The sequence below is a fragment of the Silene latifolia genome, chromosome X, assembly GCF_048544455.1.
Source record: "Silene latifolia isolate original U9 population chromosome X, ASM4854445v1, whole genome shotgun sequence".
Classification (NCBI taxonomy): domain Eukaryota; kingdom Viridiplantae; phylum Streptophyta; class Magnoliopsida; order Caryophyllales; family Caryophyllaceae; genus Silene; species Silene latifolia.
Window position 1 is genome coordinate 3,440,330 of NC_133537.1, and position 21,294 is coordinate 3,461,623.

Sequence of the window (21,294 nt, forward strand, 5' to 3'; positions counted from 1 at the left end):
GGACGCAGTGCGGTTGCTGTGATTGTGAAAAGATAGCGGAAAATGAGGTGGATGGTGACGGAGATGATGGTAATAGTGGAAGTAATGGTGTGATTTGGGTGATGGGCTTGGCCTTTTGTTTTGGGGTAGCTGGGTTTGGATTGGCCATTGGTTGTAAATATTGTTTTAAGTCCCATTTTTAGATATGTGACTCGGAATGTAAATGACTTTTTTTTAACTATCATCGATAACAGTGAGAAATCTAAATATAAATGACTATAATATTGTAAAATTGTAGATGTATATTATTTATAAGTTTTTTTTTTTTTATATATATAATGTGATTAGTTTTCGCTAAACATTGTATCAATTACAGTGAGAATCCAAATATGAATAACTACGGTAGTGTATGTGGTGGTTTAGTTTTGGTGCTTATGCTAGAAATTATAAGAGCCAACTTTGCCTTAAAATGCGTACTAATAATATTGTGTTATAGCATACTAAAAACTGTACACGTATACAACTATGCATTTAAATATCTAATGATTGAATTGGAGTTAATTTAAGCGTTAAACCTAAGCATATGCTATTCACTAAAATTATTCGAGTAAATGTTGACCAAATGGTAGGGATGATAAAGTGTCAGTCTCTTACAACGATTTAAAATATTACCGAAAAATCTATGATTAAAGATATTTGTAATATTTATATGACAAACTAGCAGTCTCAATTCTCAAGTAAAGAATAGTATGAACTGAAAACTATATTCTAATTGTAATATGAATTGATTTTTACATATTATGGGAACTACCACTAGTAGTGATTAAAAATAATAATTCACTTCACAACGTTAATTGTACATGCAATTAATCAAGGCAAATGGATAAAATCAAATATACTAGCGAAAGCAAGTGACATCTAAAAAGAGGTAGTAGTACAAAACGACGTTACCGTTTGATAACTCTCTATTGTGTAAGATCGTAGACCATGTTTTTTTGGACTTAATTTCAGTTTAGTTCAATCTAACTCTATTCAGTTCAGTTCAGCTCACCTTTTCATAAATTAACTCTTACTTCAGTTTAGTTCAGCTCCATTAAATTCAGTTCAACTTTTTTCAGCCGAAAAGAACATAACCTTAAGATCTATACTAGAGCATACAAGAGGTTAATATTAAGGCGTTGTTTGGTAAACGGCATATTGGCTAATTTTTAGCATATTCAAGGATTTTAGCATGTTTGACCAATCAATATGCTAATTTTAGTGTTTGGTAAACAGCATATTGAAACAACATATTTGGGGTCAATATCTTTGTTTTACAATATCTTGCTTACCTAGCATATTGGTTAGCATATTGTAAAATAGGAAATTTTTCTCCATTTTACAAAGAAAACTAACAATCTACTAATCGTAATCTGCCAATTACCAAACACTCAAATTAATTCTGCTAGTTATAATATGCTAGTCAAACCTTCTGATAGAATTTGCCATTTATAATCTGCTTTTACAATCTACTTATGCTGAAATTAATCCGCTATTTACCAAACAGGGCATAAATCTCAATACCACCCACGATTCAGATAGGAAATTCATCTAACAAATCATCACCCATCCATCAATACAAATCCATTTATTTCGACTATTGACTGTCGAGATCCCCAAAGCCCAAAACAGTAACGAAGAATTTAGGCCCAAAACATCATACCCGCTTCAAATTCCCCCGCCTATTCAAATTTTTTACTCAAAATCAAAACGACGCTCGCCCTCCTCCCGGTGCCGCTGTCTTCCGTCCCGTAGTCTACAACAACTACATTTCCCGAAGCGTCTCAATGGCTCTCGCAAATTACCGGATAAGGGGGTCGGATATACGCAATCATGCTAATTGCCTTCCTAACTTCCTCCTTTTTCTATGAGGTTATCTCTTGACTCTTATTCTCTTCATTCCCTAGTATTTCCTTTTCTATCATTAGTTTATTACCATTGCAATTGCTAATTTGTTGTATCATTGTACGCAATTTCTTATCGGAAATGTGGAATATAGTTTATACTTTATAGTTGTTGCGTAACGGGAATTGATCGCAGTTTATTTTATTTATTTTTGAAAAAATTAAAGAGTAATATTTTGTGATACTGATTAAGGTATAATCTGATTGCATATTATTCATGTTTCGATCGTTTAGTACAGAGTATTGGTTTGATTTCGCTGTTCGTGCGGAATTTGTTGTATTAATCCCTTTGGAACAGTCTAGGGTTTTGTTAGTTTGTTTTAATTTGGTTTAGTGAATTACAGTAGAGCGTTCAATTGGTACCGTCATGGAAATTGGAATATAGATTACGGTGCTTTTGAACATATTTGATTTTCGATACTGTATAGAATCAAAACTATAGAGCTTATGACGAATTGATGATGTACGGCCTTGGTGATTAAGGTTATCCATATGTGTGATCTTAGTTATTGCATTAGGGAATCCGAGTTGTCTTTTTGTCGGAGTAAGTTTCAAGAGTGTAATCGGATATGGAGTGATGGTTAGGTTTGTTTGTGATCCAGACGAAGTGAGCACATAAATGAGCTACTGAGTTTCATTGAAAAACCAGCAGAGAGAGTTGTATAACTTGTTCATGATGGGGTAGTAGTTGATGCAGGTTGATATGGTGTGAAATCTTTGGCCTGCAAATAACGTGAGCAACAACGACAACATTACCCCATTGCCTTAATGGCTTTGGCAAATTACGGGGTAATGGTGGTTCGGAAGTACGCAACCTTACTCTTGTGCTAGCAACACAACTGACCCATGATGAAAATTGCGTCTAGAATTGCATCTAAGGCCTGGTACTTCACAAATAAAAGAAGTGCGTCCACTTTGGTGAGTTATTTGGCTTTATTCCATCATAATCTAGACCAAAGAATAATGAGTCTTTGACTCCCCCAAATAATGTGAGCATAGCTTGTTGTCAATGAAGTAACTCATAGCTCACATATGTGCTCGAGGCTTTATTTTAATGCACTTGATCTCAATTTAACTTTGGTCATTAATTAATTCGAATATAGGTAGTGTTGGAAACTAAAATTGATCCAGAGTAATATGGCATAGTTAAAACTTAAAATAATATCAAGTTGATTTGAATGCTTTCTTTAATATGACAAAATATTTGTCAAAGTTGACAGTATTTGGCCACTTAACACAGATTCAGCCAGTGTTGACTCATTACTTGAATACATAGATGAAAACTTAGCTAAGTATGTAACACACTAACACCAGAGATTCTATTTTACAATTGTGTGTGCTAGAGTTTCATTCCTCTTGAAACTTGAAAGGTTGATGACGGAGTCCTCAATTGCTGAGGTATTCTGATGCTAGAGCCTCGAATCTTTATGACAGTTTTTCAGGGAGGGGTTATAGGAAAACATAGCCCGGCAAGGTTTAGCACCGGTTAGTAGACCTTGTAGGCAGCTAGCTGTGAAGATTTATAATTTGTTTTCGCCTGCATTGACAGATTCAGGTAACATGTGTTTAGGATAAATCTTAGTAGAAAATGAACAGATTAAGTATTTCCTTATAGTTTTAAGTGTTTAACCTGAGCTAGTTGACTCTCACTTACCTAATACAAGTAGATCTGGGTTCCTTTCTCTCTTTGCGCTTGCGCTTTCTCACATACCTAATACAAATACAAATAGATAAGGAAACATTATAATTGAAGTCTGGTTACGGAATACATACTAATTGGCACAAAATAATATTAGCTTACATTTTAACATGGCTTCAAAACTTTACTCTTTAAACTCATAAATGAGAGACACTGAACCTAATAATTTTAAAATAATCTTGCTTGTTTTCTTAACTTCGTCATGACATGTGAATATGTGATGACTATTTCTGATGACTCTTAAAAGTTAAAACAGGAGCCTGAAAACCTTTACTAGCTCTCTGATCGGGTTGATATGCTGATTAAATATATTTTTGAAATTGGGTATATTTTTTTTCTCTGTTGTATTTTCAATCTTGACGGGTTAAAACTTAAAAGCTTTCAGAAGTACTTACGGATTTTAGATGACTTCACTTTCGGATGACACCATGCAGTCATGGATGGGAAGATACATTTTTTTTTCAAGTTTTCTGGAATGGAGAAGTGGTTATTGTTAAGAGTAATCCTTTATAAGATCGATAGTATTGTCTCATATGTGCAGTAGACTACAATACCATCTCAAGTGACTCGTGAGCTATGCTGAACTTGTTGCTCCAGCATCAGTGACATATTTAGATTTGATTGGACGAAGCTTATAGATTAATATATGCTCCTATGGACTTATGGTATATAGTGAAGTAGAGATGCTTATGGCATATAGATACGTCATCAAAGAAGCTTAGTTGATATACTACTGTTTCAGTGCATTGTGCCTTGAGAGGAGTCTAGCTCCACGAACTATTTCGGAATATGTTGCAATTATTCAGTTTGACTCAAGGATGGCTTATATTAGTGTCTTAGTTCATTAGCCCTTGAGGAGAGTCGAGTTCCATGAACTATTTATGGATTCAGGAAAATGTTTCACTTTATCAGTTTGATTATTCAGCTCCGTGGACCTGTTTGTCACGAAACACATTCCTCTATAAGTTAGCTCTCTCCTGTGGGGGATGATAGGGATATTTCAAGGCTGATTAAAAGTTGATTTATACTTGAAAAAGATTTGACAAAAGGCGGTCTGGCAAGATTCTGCTTTATTTATCTTTTATCCTGGCCTTTAGACAGCACTCACCAAATATAAAAAAAAAAAGTGAAAAGAGAAAGCTACCGTCATTGACGGGGTCGATTGTCTGTAAAGCTCAACACCTACCATAGCATTTTCTCACTTTGTATTCTTATTACTCTGTATTATTATTATTATTGTTGTTGTTGTTGTTTTGGTTGCTTTGGTTTACCTCACAAAGAAAGCCTGTATGTTTTATGTACAGTAACAGGTCCTGGTAGTCGACCACCGATAAAAATTAACAAACAGCTATCAGAACCTCTGAAATCATGAACTAGAACTGGGTTCTCTGAAAATCACTTGAGTCTTTATAAGCCGTATGAAGTAGCCGTTTTTTATCCCTCTATACCGTTCTTGATCCAATGTCGAGATAGGGTATGTTCGTTGTACCTTTCATGACTCGTTTAGGAATAACCAATTCATGAGGCGGTTGGAGTATCACAGGAGGACTATAATGTGTTCGGGTATTTGGAGTTCTTTCATGCCTCACTATCAGAATTTATGGTTTGGTCATTTGTTGCTTAATTTCAGTTTTTGCCACTTTATATACTTTTAGTAAGCTAATTAATGGGATTTTGGATCTTACTATAAGGGCCATGACAGATACCCACATGCATGTTGCTTGATGTACTTTAAAGAGTAATTGATCATGATACTTACCTAATCTTGTTTCCCATATTTGCCACATTTCCATTCGTGCATGGTCCTTACTAAAAGGTCTGATAGTACATGAACTTCTTAAAGAATACGTACTCTTTTGTTTTTGTGCAGGGCTACTTGCCTAATCAACTTGCACCTGCTGTCAGTTACCAGACTTACCACATTGTACTGGATGTGATTCTAATTACTAATTACTGCCTGGAAGGTATGAATCTATGACTTTTATGCATTTTGATAATATAAGATTACCCATGAGTCATGAGAGCTAAAGAGTCTAAGCATGTTGCTTGGGTATACGGTTGTCACCTCGTAGGTGCTTTTTTGTATTAGTCGATATTGTCTACGGAGTACTATTTAAAAAAAACAATAAGCAAGTTAAGCTTGAAAGGGAATGGAGTTAATGGGAGTAGTATCTCTTTTAAAAAAGACAATGCCAATATTTTGTTTTATTTTTTTCCGTTTGAACTGAAAGACGCCGAATCAAGTTGAAATATTTCATTCTTGTCGGTCTCGCTTTCAGCTAATGTTGCCTTTATGCTCACTTTCACACTGGTAAAAGTTATAGTAGCTGTTATGTGCCTTTGTTTATTGATGAATCAACGCCAAATCGACATCTTACCTGCTCATTATCTGGCAATATTCTACTTTCCCTTTTCCCCAAGATCATGGGCTAGCTCAAAGTTTCTTTTATATCTATTTATATGGAGGTGGTTGGATTGTTTACTTGATGATAACAAGTGTTACGTAGACTGTTTGCAATGTGTATAGTTGTCTATGTATACTCTCTTCTCGGATAAAGCTAATGATTATATGTGGGCTCGGTTTGGAGGTTTTTTTCATTACTAAATTATTGCTTATCTGTAAAAGATTTGGTTCTACTATAATCATTTTCGTCGGGAGATAAATGTTGCTCCATATCCTTTTCAATTACTCAAAAGGAGGGATGCAAGAAAAGATGGGGTATTGTTTAATATTGTGGATAGATTTCCTGCTTTAGTCAGATGTCAGATCTCATTTATTTTTTTTCCATACCGCCAAATTATGGTGCGGTTGGATGACCAATCCGTCACTCAATTGCAACCTTGTGATCAGTATTTGACAGACCGCAAAATACAATTATGTTTTAATGTCGTTGGTTATGGATTATAATGGAATAAATCAAAATTACCACTAAAGTGGTTACCGCTTCTTTTTTGTGAAGAATGATCCGACGATTTTGAAAATAATTTTTCATCTTGGGTCATTCGGAAAACAGCCTCTTTGTGTTGCTAACGCAAGGGTAAGGCTGCGTACATCCGACCCCCCTTTACCCCGCAATTTGCGGGAGCCATTGAGGCACTGGGATAATGTTGTTGTTGTCGTTTACCTCCATTACCATGGTACTTTTGGTCATTCTTTCATATTGTGACTGCATTTTGATGGTTTTGAATCTAGACTTAGCTTATCTTCACCGGCATCACCGCTGCAAATTTCTCTTTGTTACTCTTACCTGCAAAAGTCGTTCCTGAAACCATAACCACGACATGATACCTTAATCAATTATTGATTACATCCATTGACATCGATCAATTTTTCTCTTTTTGTAACTTTTTCCAAAGTACCCTTTTGAATTATTTCTCAATGAAGCTCATTTTTGTTTACAATACGTAATACCATTTTAAGTGGGGTGCTTTGATGTTTGTGAACTTCCTACTTCTTGTATGTAAGACTTAAGCGAGAATGATTCTTCATGTCTCCGACTCTTCTCTAGCAAGTTAATACTCCGTATTCAGTGTCATTATGCAAAGGGTAGAAGTTATCCCCTGCTCTCTGTACTAATCTTATTCATTACCATGTGGACTTGATTGTAGGACAAGATTGTGGGACCCCGATTTTTTGTTTGTTGCGAAGGGTGAATTTGTCTGTAGATGCAATGCTGAATAGAAAGGGATTTCTCAAGATGCCTTTCGCTTCTGACCCTACCGGAGTAATTAGGAGTATATGAAGCGCTGATATAATGTTGCGTAATTTTTTCTGTTCTCTTGATTACACATAGTAGGAGAGTATCTGTATTCCACATGCTCACAACACAGGAGTTCCTCTTTCAGTGAGCAGTAGACCAGTAGTTAGGCATTAACTTCCACGAACCCAGTTCACACGTGTCGCTGTCAGTTTTAAATGGCTGATTAGGGTCCTTTTGTTTTTCCAATTAGAAGTAAATTTTGGTGGAGGTCTACATGTTATGACCCACACCTGCATAAAATCCATTACTGGGCAGATCACCAACTTTCGAAATGCTTGCTGGTTTTCCTTATCGGCTCACTGATGGTGATTTGAGTTGCAAGCAGTTTGTGTAGACTCGATTGCAGATTTTGATCTATAACTTGAACCCAGAGCCTTTGAATCCTTTTAAGTTGGATTTGACCTACAAATCTGTTGTCTCTTTAATTTTGACGAGCTGAGACTTTTATTACAGTAGCATTAACTAGTTGCAAGCAGTTAGTACTAGCTTCTTCTTCTTAGTACAATTTGTTTATAGAGGAATTTATGACTAGTAATGGTAGTGTATGTCATTGTTGATGGGATTGTTGGTTTGTCCTGCTTATAATTATCAGTTTTTTGAGAGTGTACTACTTGTATTAAAGTCACTTAAATTAGAGATTAATACTCCGTGAATTTATTCAGGTTTTCGTTTTCGAATTTTCTCTTTCATATACTATTTCAGATACACCATCTGAGTTTTGTAATTACACAGGCTATATTTTTGTTACCATTGTGCAGAAATGGTCGGTGCTCGTAATATGGGGTTGCTAAGTTGAGATTTGCATAATACTCGTTCAGACAATAGGTATGATGAACTTTGTGTTAAGGTCTTGAAGTGAGATGATTCTTTTGCGATTATAACTACCATCAAAATTTTGGTTTTTTCCCTGTAGGTGATTGGAACATTCTCGTAATGCCAGACTCATCTTAAGGTGAGCCAACTAATCTCGGTCACGTTGACTTTGATTATTCCACTGCTACTGGTCAAGCTTAAAGTTTTGAGTTTCTAGATGAGGGTGGACTTGGGTGTGCTACCAGTCTACCACCTCACAATCCGTTAAAACAGCCTTTTGCGACTAGTGAGCATTCGCTAACCTTTCAGTATTTAGCTAGCCAATTGATATGTCGTGGATGCTCTCGTTTAATCAAGGATCACAACGAAATATATCAATTGGCTAGCTATCTACACATTACCCATGGTGACCGAAACTTCATGAATCTAAGTGAATTGTGATACGAGCATCAACTGTCTTACGTCTGAAATTGTGGGAAAAAAGATCAGGAGGTGGTCTTACTGAATGAGAAAAGGGTTTGTGGTTGATCTCTTACCACGTTTTAGCATCAGACGGTTTTATTTGAAATCTGTCGGTATGTATGGATAGTTATCGTTGTTAATGGTGTGGTTTAGTATTTGCTTATGTAGTCGAAATCTGGATCTTATCACATTCATTTACTAATTTAACACATCAGATATTGAACTTTTCTCATTACAGACTTCTCACACATCTCTTTCCGACTTAAATTGTCTTTGTATACCCAATACCTCATTGCCCGTCGTATTCTACATTGTCTCCCCTACCTCTTTTCGCACTGGTCCCGACTATCTAACCACAAGATAAATAGACTTTTCGTTAACATGGGGTCTCAATATTGAAGATTTGCTTCAACTTTTCTTGTTAATGGAGGATTCCTCTAAAATAAAAATGTGATGCATTGTACAAACATATAGAGTAGTTGTAGACTTGTAGGCTTGTAGCCTCGTGTCTCTCGTTTTCATCGCATTTTCTACATTAGGCTGAGCAAACTGACCTTTATCTGATGGGTTGAATTTTGCTTATTTGACCAGGACCTGCTTGCGTGCTTGTAGACAACCTTTCTTGACAGGTAAGCTCAAGCTATAGTTAACGCACTACCCACTCCATTGTCCTTGCACATCACGTTGATTTCCTTTAAGACGGATAGACATCAGTTTGTCATTTTTTAACCAGCAATTCTCCCTTGTGGTCACAATTTACGACGAGTAAATGTGACCACTTTTTTGATAAAATGTAGCCACTCAAGTACTGTTCATAAAATGTACCCTAAAAAAAATGGTCACATTTTATCAAAAAGTGGTCACATTTGGCCCGTCACAAATGTGAACATTGTTTGTGACGGAATAGTACCCGTCACAAGGGAGAATTTGCGTTTTTTAACCATTCTGATTTTTGTCTCATCCATTTGCTTGACCCGTTCTATTATAAAAGACGGATATACTAGTCTTAAACAATAATTTGAGATGTTTTTTATGCAGTTTTTGATTTGTATGTAATGATTTTTTCAAGATCAGCAGTTGAACTCTCTTAAGATAGACATATACGTCTTAAGTTTAAAATGGGTTTAATAACATCTCATTTAGATAGATGAGATAATTTTTTTTCTAGGCCATCTGCATCATTCTTTTGTTTCATCTGTTGTATATAACCCGTGGTTTAAGATGAATATACGTGTCTTAAATAAGAATTTGTGCAAAATAAAAGTTTTGAGTAGAAATTTGTTAAAGTAATGATAGTGTGAGACTTATATTAGACTAAATATATTCTGAAAAGCTAAATAATTATTGATACATAGGTTGTTTCCTGTATGTAATAATTTAGCTGATAAAAAAATGTTTAAAACTTTTAGGTAACTTTAATTCGTGTAAGGATCATTTCCGAGTTCATTTTATGCCTCTATTTTATAAGGAGTATAATATTTCTCCTCGACATCATACTTCATTATTTAAAAGTAAGAATATTAGATCGTTTTTTATAAAATTTGAACCGTTAGAGAAGAAATAAAGAGAAGAGGAAACGAAAAGGGCCTAAATTGTTTTAATTCTTCATAGACTAGGGATTATGTCATTTGGTTGATAGTGTAGGAATTTTATTTAATTTAAATTGTCAATTACTTAGAAGGAAGCAGGAGGACGTTGAAATTTCTTTGGAATTTAGAACGCTTACATTTTGCAATAAATATGACAACTACATAATTGTTGTTAAATTTTAAATTCGTTGGATTTATGAATTCCCACGTTTTATTGCAATGGATGTGAGAGAAGTTGTTTGATAACAATGGTGATTGATATTTGGCTTCATTAATCCGACTGTACCTTAAATTTCGGGTTAGGCATGTAGTGGGTCAAGTTTACATAGTAAACTTTGGAATAAGACTTTCAAAATTACGGAGTAATAATTTTTGTGTTAGATGGATTTATGAAATATATTGTGAAATCATTTTTTCCTCCGGGTTGTGTTCTGTTTTTTTAATTTTTTTTTTTTTTTATATTGATAGTGACTATTTTATCTAATACTTCCTCTATTCAACTCTACTCTACCTATTTCACTTTTGTACACTATTCACAATCGTGTGTTCAATTTCGATTTTCTCTCGATACGTAAGTGAAAATATATTTATGTGGGATCTTGTTTGATTCGTCTTTACGAGTATATTAAAAATATCTAACTTTTATATTTTTTGCAAATACGTAGCTAACGATATTTAACGCGTAAAATACGCGTTGGCAAACGTGAAAAAAAAAGTGGTAGAGTGGAGTTGAATGGAGGAAGTAACCCATTGTCATATGTTGGGCATTGTTCTTTCGACCTTAGGTGGACTATACCGGACAATACTGAACCATTAAAAAAATAATGAGTGTCCTTTGTGTCGGGTATATCAGTCCCAAACTTGTGACGGTCAAGTATCACCTACATGGGTAGATAAGACAAATATTAAAGTGCCTAGAAAATTACAAATGATTTGTCTTATTTATCCATGTGGGTTTTACTTGACCCGTCACAAGCTTGTGACGGATATCGGCCGTCACAAATGAGAATTTATGAGAATTTGTGTTAAAAAAAAAAAATTGAACTTAGCTAATTTAATTTGGGGAGTAATAAAGTGAACTGAAAGTGAAAATAAAAAATCTTATGAAAAAGATGCCGTTATTAACTTTTAATAATGTTAATTTCAAATTTATTATACTTCAAATCATGTGAAATCGTCTTACTCGATATGAGTATTTTCTTACAAATGGCCTGCCACCGTCCGCCGTTTGTTTACTATCAGGATACGCTGACGAACCCAAATCTTTGATTCTGTGGCTTTAGCCTAGTCATGTTAGCCGTTTCAACTGCTCAATTTTCTTTCATTTCCCATGTCTTCCTTAATTTTTTTTCTTTTCTTTTTTTTTTTTTTTTTTAATAAGGAGTATTTCTACTGATAGCCGGGGCAATCTCCTTCAGGGTACTGAAGACAATTTAATGGGTTGACCCCTCTCAAGTTTGCCTTTTTCATTCGCAAAAGTCAGGAATCGAACCCTTAACCACTTATTTAAGAGATAAGAGCCCTTACCACTCACACCGGCCAAAACACCGGCAAACTTTGGTCCCATGTCTTATGAATCTGAATTACCCCTACTATTCAAATATTAACCCAAAAAATACTAGGTCTCACGGAAAACCGTCTTAAATCAAAACCTCTGATAAACCCTATTACTTACTTTCTCTCATCCAAACCAAAGGTAACCCTTGCTTTTTGGCACTATTCATAGTTGTAGGGAAACTTTGATACTCCCTCTCAATCACTATAATGTTTCCACTTTCCCGAAACGGATTATTCAACTAATGTTCTCATTTCCTTTTTTGGTAACTTTTACTCTTATTTTATTCATTCTTCTCCCCTATCACCAAACCCCACACAACTCTTTTATTCCTATTTTATTACTTTCCTTTATGTTTTGGCCCCACAATTCTTTATTTAACTACTAATAATTCATCCCTCTCTCATATCACCAACCCCACACAACTCTTTTACTCCTATTTTAATACTTTTCCTTAAGTATTGTGTCCATATCAAATGGGAACAATATAGTGACTGGGAGGGAGTATTATTCTTAATTTATAAGACAAAATATAGTCATGTGAGATCTTGTTTGATTGAATGCTATAAGAATATCAATTTTTTATAATTTTTAATAATGTGTAACTAAAGATATTCACGTTGCAAAACGTGTCAAGTGTGATAAAACAACTGCTACCTTTGATTTGGATAGGATAAAGTATTTCTTATTTAAATCAAATATCAATACGTATGAACTTAAAACGATCTTAACCAAAAACTTATACCCAAAAAATATCTTCTGTTCTCACCTAAACACGCAGCTCCCAGTCTCCCACCTGCTATAGCCAGTCATACAAATTGCATTTAACTCCAATTTGAATCACATTTCATTTCCAAAAACCCATACCACCTAACCCTAGTAAAATTCTAACCATTCTCACTAACCCTAGTTGGGTTTATTTTATGACACTGATCTGTCTCTTAGACCATGTTTATCAGCTGTTCTTGCAGCCCTACTTAGACCTAGTTCTAACATTAAAATATTAATATATATTACTTAACCTACTTGCAAGACCTTGTTCTTGATTTTGCTATTTTATCAAGACCTCCCTTAACCTACTTAACATCACATATATTTTATTATAAAATCCTTACATCATAAATTTATTTTGATAATAGTGATAAAAAATATTTACGATTAGTATGAATTAAGTTTTCTAGAGAAAAAAATACGAAAAATAAACATATAAATTATATCCAAAAAATATCAAATTTGGTCTCTTTTTATAGGGGGTGAAAAAATATAACTGTTGGTAAACTTTTTTTTTTTAATATAAATTACTTGTGTAAAATATAGTCGTTATTATAAATTAAGAAGAAAATACTCGTTTAAAATTACAGCTACTCCTAGTCTCCTACTCATTACTCCTACCCATCTACTCTTGCCTGCAAAAACTACTCCTACACATTTACTCTACTCCTGCGTGTCATAATTCTATTGGTTTTCATTTTTTTTTTGTCTACTTCAAACAAGGTCTTCAAAGTGGTCTAGGAGGTCCAAATTAGACCACTTGGACCGTGTTTCTTCAAAGGTGTTCCAAAATTTTAATTTCTTTCTCCTTTTTTTATTTGTTATTTATTTGTCCTTATTCAAGACCTAGACCTACTTAGCCCAACCTATAAACATAGTCTTAGTAGGTTATAAACTTGGTCTTCTGCATTATTTTTGGCAACCCTCTCTTTTCTCCAACCTAAAGAAACAAACTTTTTAGAAATATTTTCTCCTACATTTTTTTTTTTTAGAATTAGAATTTTATAGAGTAATATTTTCTTTTACCTTGTGTTGAAGTAGCAAGATAACTCCTATAGTACATTACACTAGCTGTAATTTCTTACTTGGGACTTTTACTACTTCCATGTCTTCCAAGTAAGAACCTTTTGAAAAACAAGAAAAAATTTAACTTAAAAGGGACTGTAAACTCAAATGTTTTAACAAAAAACTTTGACGAACAAAAAGAGAGATTATTGTAGAATAATGAAGAGACTTTGTAGTTCAGATTCTCTTGGTGCCCTCATCTCCATGTGCCCTGCATCAGGTTTCCATCTTTGTAAATCATGCACTCATACATAAAGTCTTCAACTTTCTTCTTATAAAGTTTCATTTTTGTTTCACGGTTTCACCCGTTGGTCTGGCTTAATACCGTCTTAACTTAAAGAGCTTTCACAACCTTCTTTTATTTCCACCTCTATTTTAATCGAATGTGAGAGCCGGCTTAAGTTAAGACGGTCTTAAACAAGAAATTTTGTTGGTTCACTTGTACTATATTATTGATAGAATAAAGCAAAATGACTCGCTAAAGTAGTTGCGTGTCTTTCAATTGCAAAATAGCCGTCTTTCAATGCACTTCTTGACACAATTTACATCTTGGCCTCTTGGGTCATTCAAAGAAAATCGCTTTGTAATGTTAACACAGTGTCCAGTGATAAGACTGTATACATCCGACACCCTTTATTGGGGAGTTATTAAGGCACTAGTGGGGAATGTCGTTATTGTTGTTAGACTGTGTGATTGAATTATGGTTTGATGAATGATGCAGAGGAACATATGTACAGCAGAGAGTACCAATCAATGCTGGATGGTCTTGACGAAGAAGGGTGCTTAGAAGAATCCGGGAACAAAAAGCGACGGCTAAGCGTCGAACAAGTTAAGGCTTTAGAGAAGAATTTTGAAGTGGAAAACAAGCTTGAGCCAGAGAGGAAGGTCAAGCTCGCTCAAGAGTTGGGTTTGCAGCCTAGACAAGTTGCTGTTTGGTTCCAAAACCGGCGAGCCCGGTGGAAGACTAAACAGTTGGAAAGAGATTATGGTGTTCTTAAGGCCAACTTTGATTGTCTTAAGCATAATTATGAGTCATTACAGCATGACAGAGATTCCCTTCTTAAGGAGGTAAGCTTGCTCTTACTATCATAACTTTTGTTTTGGAAGAAATCAGAGTCTATAATGCCTTGTTCTTTTGGACTTATTTCTGTTGGGTTCATTTTATTCAGTAATTCAGTTTAATTTAGACGATTTCCGTCTAAAAGAACGAGCCCTAAATGGGTTTACGATGAGCTATTAGCTTGGAACTTACAGTAGTACCAGTCATTCGAGACACTTGAGTTTACTTGGCTTTTTATGAAAGAACACAAAATATCATTGAAGACGGCACGTATCCGTCAATTTGGAGTGACGTATACCATTTTCTCTCATAAATGACCCAAATAGAGGGGAGAGAGGGAAGCACATGGGGGTGCTCCCACCTTGTTCCCCCTATCCGTTTTATGAGTGGCATTACCCGTCACTTGCTCTGACCCGTCTTCAGCAAGACTTGCACATGAAAGAAATCCTTCTGTTTTTCAATTTTTCTTTTCTATTTTTTTCGCTTTTTGAGGTGTGCGTTTACTCTTTGACGGTTCTAAAGGATGATTTATGTCAGCCGACCCCAAATTATTTTGGGATTAAGGCTCTGATGTTGTATACTGTGATATTGATACAGATCAAAGAGCTAAATTCAAAACTGAATGAAGAGAACACAGAGAGCAACAAATGTGTCGAAGAAGAAGCTCCGATGAACAATACCAAAGGAATAGAACCAATTTCCCCGCGACCATCTTTAAGTGCAGGATCAGATGATGCACTGGTGTACACGAACCAAGAAGGGGTAGAAGATTTCAAAGACGGACCATCAGAAAGCGATTCAAGTGCAATCTTGAACGAAGACAGTCACAGGCTAAATGCATCCTCATTTGGTAGCGAGTTTGGCCAGAATGCACAGCAGCTATTACTGATGTCTCCGAAATCAACATCAACCGAATGCTTTAGCATCACAGACTCGAGATCAGAACGTTTAGGAAGTACCCGTAATGATACAAGTAATTTATATCATCCTCAATTTGTGAAATTGGAGGAACACAATTTTTTCAGTGGAGAAGAAACATGCAACTTCTTCTCTGATGAAGCAGCTCCTACACTCCACTGGGATTGCCCTGATCAGTGGACTTGATGTTAACCTATCGTTGCTGAAATTTACGATATTGCGGATTTCGAGGAATTCAATGAGACAGAAGACAAAACACAAACATCCTGAAGTGTAGTTCCCAAGGAAAATGGAGGTTCTTGGAGTTTGAGCAGTATCAGATGATGCACTTTGGTCTGTAGACAATGCTCTGCCATCCATACTGCTGATCACAAATTATAAAATTAGGGCGTCTTACCGTGGGAGACGGTTCTCTTGTTGGTTAAACACTCGTTTAGTATCTCTCGTGCATAACAGAAGTAACATCATAATATTCGACTATTTGAACTTCTCGAGGTTAAATAACGTGAAATGTTAAACTCATAATACGCGACTATTTGAACTCCAGAAGGTTTAACACAGTGATTCATTACTAATTTGGGACATGCACCGGAATTCGCACTAGATAGGCTCTTAGCCTCTTAATCTTTCTAACTTGTTTTTTCACATGGACGTCAATAATATATACGAGTAACAAAATAATGAAAAGTCGAGTTGAATTGGATTGAGCTTGTTGAAGGTGGATACCAGGGTATAATGGTTAATGTAGCAAATTCCCCTATAAAAGGTGTGACATTAAGACAATATAAAAGGAAAATGATGATTAAAGAAGAAGAGAGCTTTAAAAGACGAGCTGAAATGATTGAATATTCTCCATACATAAAAGCTCTCCCACATCACCACATGTATCAATGTTGCAATGTATGTGTGTGTGACACCAATTTTGTGTTTTGTGTTAACGCTGCTTCCAAAATACCCACAACTTACATGTTCGCTTTATTCCTCCGTTTTTACTCCATTTTTCTAATATATAAGGAATTACGGAGTATTTTATTAAAATGGGGTGAAAACAGTTGCGGAGGGAGTACAAGTGCTGCTCCAATTTCGTGCTAGGAGTATTTTTGTCTAAACATGGCGGTGTCGCGCAATCAATACTAACAGAGTCAATATTTTAACTCAACAGGGTAATACATTTCAATAAAGGCGAACAGGTTATGATATAAGGAAAATTCAAAAAGACTTTAAAAATTTCAATCTTTTTTCTAGTTTAGTCTTACGGAGTACGTTATAGTAAGTTCATGGCCCCTTTACTACTACAAAGCGTCTTGCTTGTGACGGGCTAATCCCGTCACAAGCTGAAGACCTCTCACAAAAAAGGAGAGGGGATAAGATGGGGCACCCCCCATGTGCTTCCCACTCACCTTTCAATGGGTATTTTGTGAGAAGAAACGGTCTTCAATGAGATTTAGTGTTACTACTATCTCGCCCCCCCTTAATCGTGACTCTGCCATTTCATTTACTACTCCTAGGCCCTAGCTCGGAGTATTTCGTTGACAACTAAATACATTCATCTAATAATAACTATTGCATAAGATCGTTATACTTTATATAACCAATCAAAGAACCGTCTTACTACGCTTATATTATTCTATAGTTTGTGTTAATAATGATACGACGCCACCTTCCCATATCCACCCATTATTATTGGGGTTCCCATATATTACGTGTGATGCACCCATTATTATTGGGATCCCCACTTATTACATGTAAGAGGGTGGCGCCTAATTCCAAATTCAGTTCGTCTCATTGAAGACGCCACTATCCGTCACAAGCTGAAGACGGATAGTGGCTCTCTCACAAAATGCAAGTGGGAGGGTAAGTGGGGGTATCCATTTCCTCTTCACTTGCACTATCCATTTGCATTTTGTGAGAGGGACACTATCCGTTTTCACGTCTTCAATATGAGATTTTGTGTTCCAAATTAGGCGCCAGACTAACTCATTTTCCTTCTAATAATACAGTTAGTCTTGCTGAAAACGGGTCGGAGTAAGTGACGGATAATGCCACTTACAAAACGGATAGGGAGGACAAGGTGGGGGCACCCCATGTGCTTCCCTCTCTCCTCTATTTGGGTCATTTGTGAGGGAAAATGGTATCCGTCACTTCAAAGTGACGGATACATGCCGTCACAAATGAGATTTTGTGCTAATAATATCAAAGGGTTGGATGGAGTGCCCGGTAATCTAGGGAGTACACTAAAAACTTATAAAAGCTGTCACTACCAATAATTTACACCATTTATTTGATTCCTTCTTTCACCTTCTTTACAAAAAAAAAATGGTGATTGTGATTGGTGAGAGGGGCATGTGTTGTGGGCCCTGCTTTGAAAAATGGGTATCCACTCGTCGTTGTCTTTGGGTCACTAGTCTACTATAGTTGGCTTCCGGCGTTTGCAGCCGGGAGCTTGTTTCCGACGGTGATGTTGATTTACGCTCTCTAATTCAACACATTAATTTATGTTTTTTCTTAGGAAAATATATAAAGGACCATTTAAGCTGATAAGAGTAATTCATTTTGATATATATAATTCCGTGATTTTGGACACATTTTTGGTAATATGAATTATAAGCATCGGTTATGAATATTTGTACGAAAAAAGATTAAAAAAAAAAAAAAAAAAAAAAAAAAAAAAAAAACTTACAAGACTAATGATAATATCATCCAATCTCAATATTGGGTCTTTAACCTTAAAGATGTGTGACAAGATACAATTTAACTTTGCAGATAATGTGTATACATACTTGCATTAAAACTAAATTAGACAAAGTTCCACTCACTTTCTTCATATAAACGTAATTTCTCTTTCTTATTCAGTATTTCAATTAAAATAAACAATTAATTATTGTAGTATAAAAGAGGCGCATACATAAGGTACACTCTTGTTTGTGATGGAGGTATTCGTTTTAGATACCGAACAGATCAAATAGATACCAAATGACAAGATAAATTTTCTCAGAAATACCAAAAATATTACCATGTGATAATATTTCAATCCATTGCGCAGAAAAAACTAATATCTCTATCTTAAACAAGACATATTCCATCGGTAATACAAGTATTACTTAAAAAGGCCAATTTGTGATTCAAACCTATCCATCATGAAAAAACAAATGGTTGCAATAACTTCACGAATCAACACAAGGATATTCGCACATAGTATAAATTACAAGATTTGGTTACATTGTTTTAATTGTTTATTCACAAATCCTCACTTTAAACGGATACTATCCGTCTAAAATTGTAGACGGATCAAATATGTTACCACAAGACTTCTTAATAAGACAGACAACAAGTGGGATGATGGGAGTTATCTTATTATGAAAGTGGTGACATATTTGACCCGTTTACATTTTTACACAGATATATCCGTCTACAATAAGACTAATTGTTATTGATTATGCAAGTTGGAAAACTTGATCACAAAGATTCTTTAAGCTTGCCTTGCGTAATTGTCCAATCACATACATCACGTAACGTTATTATAATAAGTATAAACTTTGGCCTGTGACACTGTCACACTGTCATTATTGTCCCTAATATTTTGTCAATTAATCATTGTTTAGCTAGCTTATTGGTTAACTCATAAGACCACCCCCAAGCAAGGTCAATTGGGGGGGTCAATTGGTGAAAGGTCACCTTAATCCACATTTAAGCAAAAGATTAAGATGACCCAAGGGTTGAAAAGGTGAGAAGAGGTCAATTGGTGACCTTTACTTGCTCAAATTGACCCAACAATTGACCTTACATGTGTCAAATTGTAATTGGTTACAATATTTAAAATTCAATAAAAAAAAGAAAATTAGTATATTAACATTAAAAGTACAAAGAGTATGCGGTTTTTTTAATGTATGCGGCTTTTTTAATTATGTATGCGGTTTTTTTAATTATGTATACGGTTTTTTTAATGTATGCGGCTTTTTTTAATTGCTCAAATTATGTATGCGGTTTTTTTAATTATATATGCGGTTTTTTTATTGTCAATGAAATCAGCTTTTCGATTATTAAATTTTAACTTTGTTATTTAATAATTTTTTTCCGAAGTGTACGTTATTAAATTAATGTTTAATATATTGGAGTACTTTTATTTTTTTTAAATTACAATAAAAATTTGTGTATAATTAGTTAGTAAATAATAATTGAAAAAAAGTAAGAGAGAGGTTTTAGTGGGGTAGATGGTAGAAAATGATTGGAAATGTTAGAAAGTGGAAAATGATTGGATTAATTGACCCAGGTAGTGACCTTTTGCTTGGGAGGGTGAACATGGGTCAAGTTAATAAGGAGTGATTAAGAGTAAAATTCTAATTGACCCGATTAAGTCGACCTTTTGCTTGGGGATGGTCTAAGTGTATTATAAAGTCATTAACTCACTACATTATTACTATATTAATTACTTTGTAAATACTTTGATACTAAGGTAGTTGGCATATGGGGTAGCATGCTTCTGTTTTTTCACGCAGCATTTTCATTGTTCATTTTCGGTCACAAGGTTTATATGTCGTTTATGAAGAATGGTACTCATAATCAGAGTTACAATTTTTTTTTTTTTTTGACAACAACAAATAGTATAGCTTACATAAGAGCTTCCTGAGCAAGATTATGAGCTATCCTATTCACTCCCCTAGGACAGAAACTAAGAGAGCAACAATGAAAATGAGACGCAATAGACTTAATGTCATGGATAATACAGTTGATAGATGCAATTGGCTTCTCTGCTCCCGCAGCCTGCAAAACCAAGTTAAGACAATCCGTAACAAGTCGAACATGAAGGTACCCCTCGTCCAAGGCCCATTTAAGCGCCATGATAGCTGCATATCCTTCGGCCTGCAGGGCAGAAGAGGCAAACGAACGAGCGTGAGCAGTATTCCTTAAGATCCCATTACCATCCAATAAACACCACCCCAAGCCAGCACTTCTATCATCCTTCCAAGCAGCATCACACTTGACGGTCCAAACATTTCCGCACCCAGGTCCACCAACAATCCAAAAGGGGAAGGAGTTTCTAATCCTCTTAGCTAACCCAAAATCAGTGGAGGAGTCCATCAAGGACGCTCTAAGGAGGCTAGCATCCTTATTGCACACAACCTCCTTCATACACTGAATGTCACCAAGAATAGAGAGAAGAACACTCATAGGCCAAGGGCGACGATTCTTGAAGACCATATCATTCCTGCTACACCATATTCTCCATAGGGTAGCGATTAGGGGGAAAATGAGGGAGTTAGGATCTGGGCCACTTAGGAAATAAGTAACCCAGTTAATGACCCAAACCCTAGCATCAATGTCCACTCCTCCCGTGATTTTAAGACCTAAAGGGCAGCCAAACCATAGAGCCTTTGCAAAGCTACAATCTCTAAAAAGGTGAGAAATAGATTCCACACAAGGAGACGAGCTATCACAAAGAGAGCAGGAGGATCGCCAATTCATTTTTCGTCTAAGGAATTTAACCCACTTTGGAAGGGCATTAGCCATAAATTTCCATAAGAACACCTTTAGTTTGTTAGAGATAGGCAACTTCCGAGCTTAGATCCGCAAAAAGCCACAATAGTTGCGGACATTCTAGAAAGATCGCAATGAGGTAGGACCATTGGTTAAGGCCATAAAGCGACATAGTATCCCGACTTGACGGTGAAAGCACCATGT

At 35.5% G+C, this 21,294-nt stretch overlaps 2 protein-coding genes and 1 long non-coding RNA gene across 6 annotated transcripts; 1 reads left to right on the plus strand and 2 right to left on the minus strand.

Annotated features, from left to right (window-relative positions):
* Positions 1 to 1,753: 1,753 nt before the first annotated feature.
* LOC141622297 (homeobox-leucine zipper protein ATHB-5-like) lies at positions 1,754 to 16,101 on the plus strand. 4 transcript variants are annotated; one of them, XM_074438348.1, is made up of 7 exons: positions 1,754 to 1,890; positions 5,492 to 5,585; positions 8,141 to 8,207; positions 8,296 to 8,334; positions 9,249 to 9,286; positions 14,359 to 14,705; positions 15,295 to 16,101. In XM_074438348.1, the coding sequence occupies exons 6-7, from the start codon at positions 14,367 to 14,369 to the stop codon at positions 15,799 to 15,801; spliced, it is 846 nt and encodes a 281-aa protein (XP_074294449.1). In that variant the 5' UTR covers positions 1,754 to 1,890; positions 5,492 to 5,585; positions 8,141 to 8,207; positions 8,296 to 8,334; positions 9,249 to 9,286; positions 14,359 to 14,366; the 3' UTR covers positions 15,802 to 16,101. The 4 variants fall into 4 exon arrangements, with proteins under 4 accessions (XP_074294449.1, XP_074294448.1, XP_074294450.1 ...); XM_074438347.1 differs by lacking the exons at positions 8,296 to 8,334; positions 9,249 to 9,286 and having other exon boundaries at positions 8,141 to 8,237; positions 14,322 to 14,705; XM_074438349.1 differs by lacking the exons at positions 1,754 to 1,890; positions 5,492 to 5,585; positions 8,141 to 8,207; positions 8,296 to 8,334 and having other exon boundaries at positions 9,243 to 9,286.
* Positions 3,058 to 4,667, minus strand: LOC141622299 (uncharacterized). The gene is made up of 3 exons (XR_012532926.1): positions 4,017 to 4,667; positions 3,577 to 3,633; positions 3,058 to 3,459 (listed from the first exon to the last, which is right to left on the minus strand). It is a non-coding gene; the product is annotated as an uncharacterized LOC141622299 (long non-coding RNA).
* A 4,122-nt stretch (positions 16,102 to 20,223) lies between the features above and the next one.
* On the minus strand, positions 20,224 to 21,078 carry LOC141623119 (uncharacterized). Its single transcript, XM_074439188.1, has one exon. It carries the CDS (start codon positions 21,076 to 21,078, stop codon positions 20,224 to 20,226), a length of 855 nt encoding a protein of 284 aa, XP_074295289.1.
* Between the last annotated feature and the right edge of the window lie 216 nt (positions 21,079 to 21,294).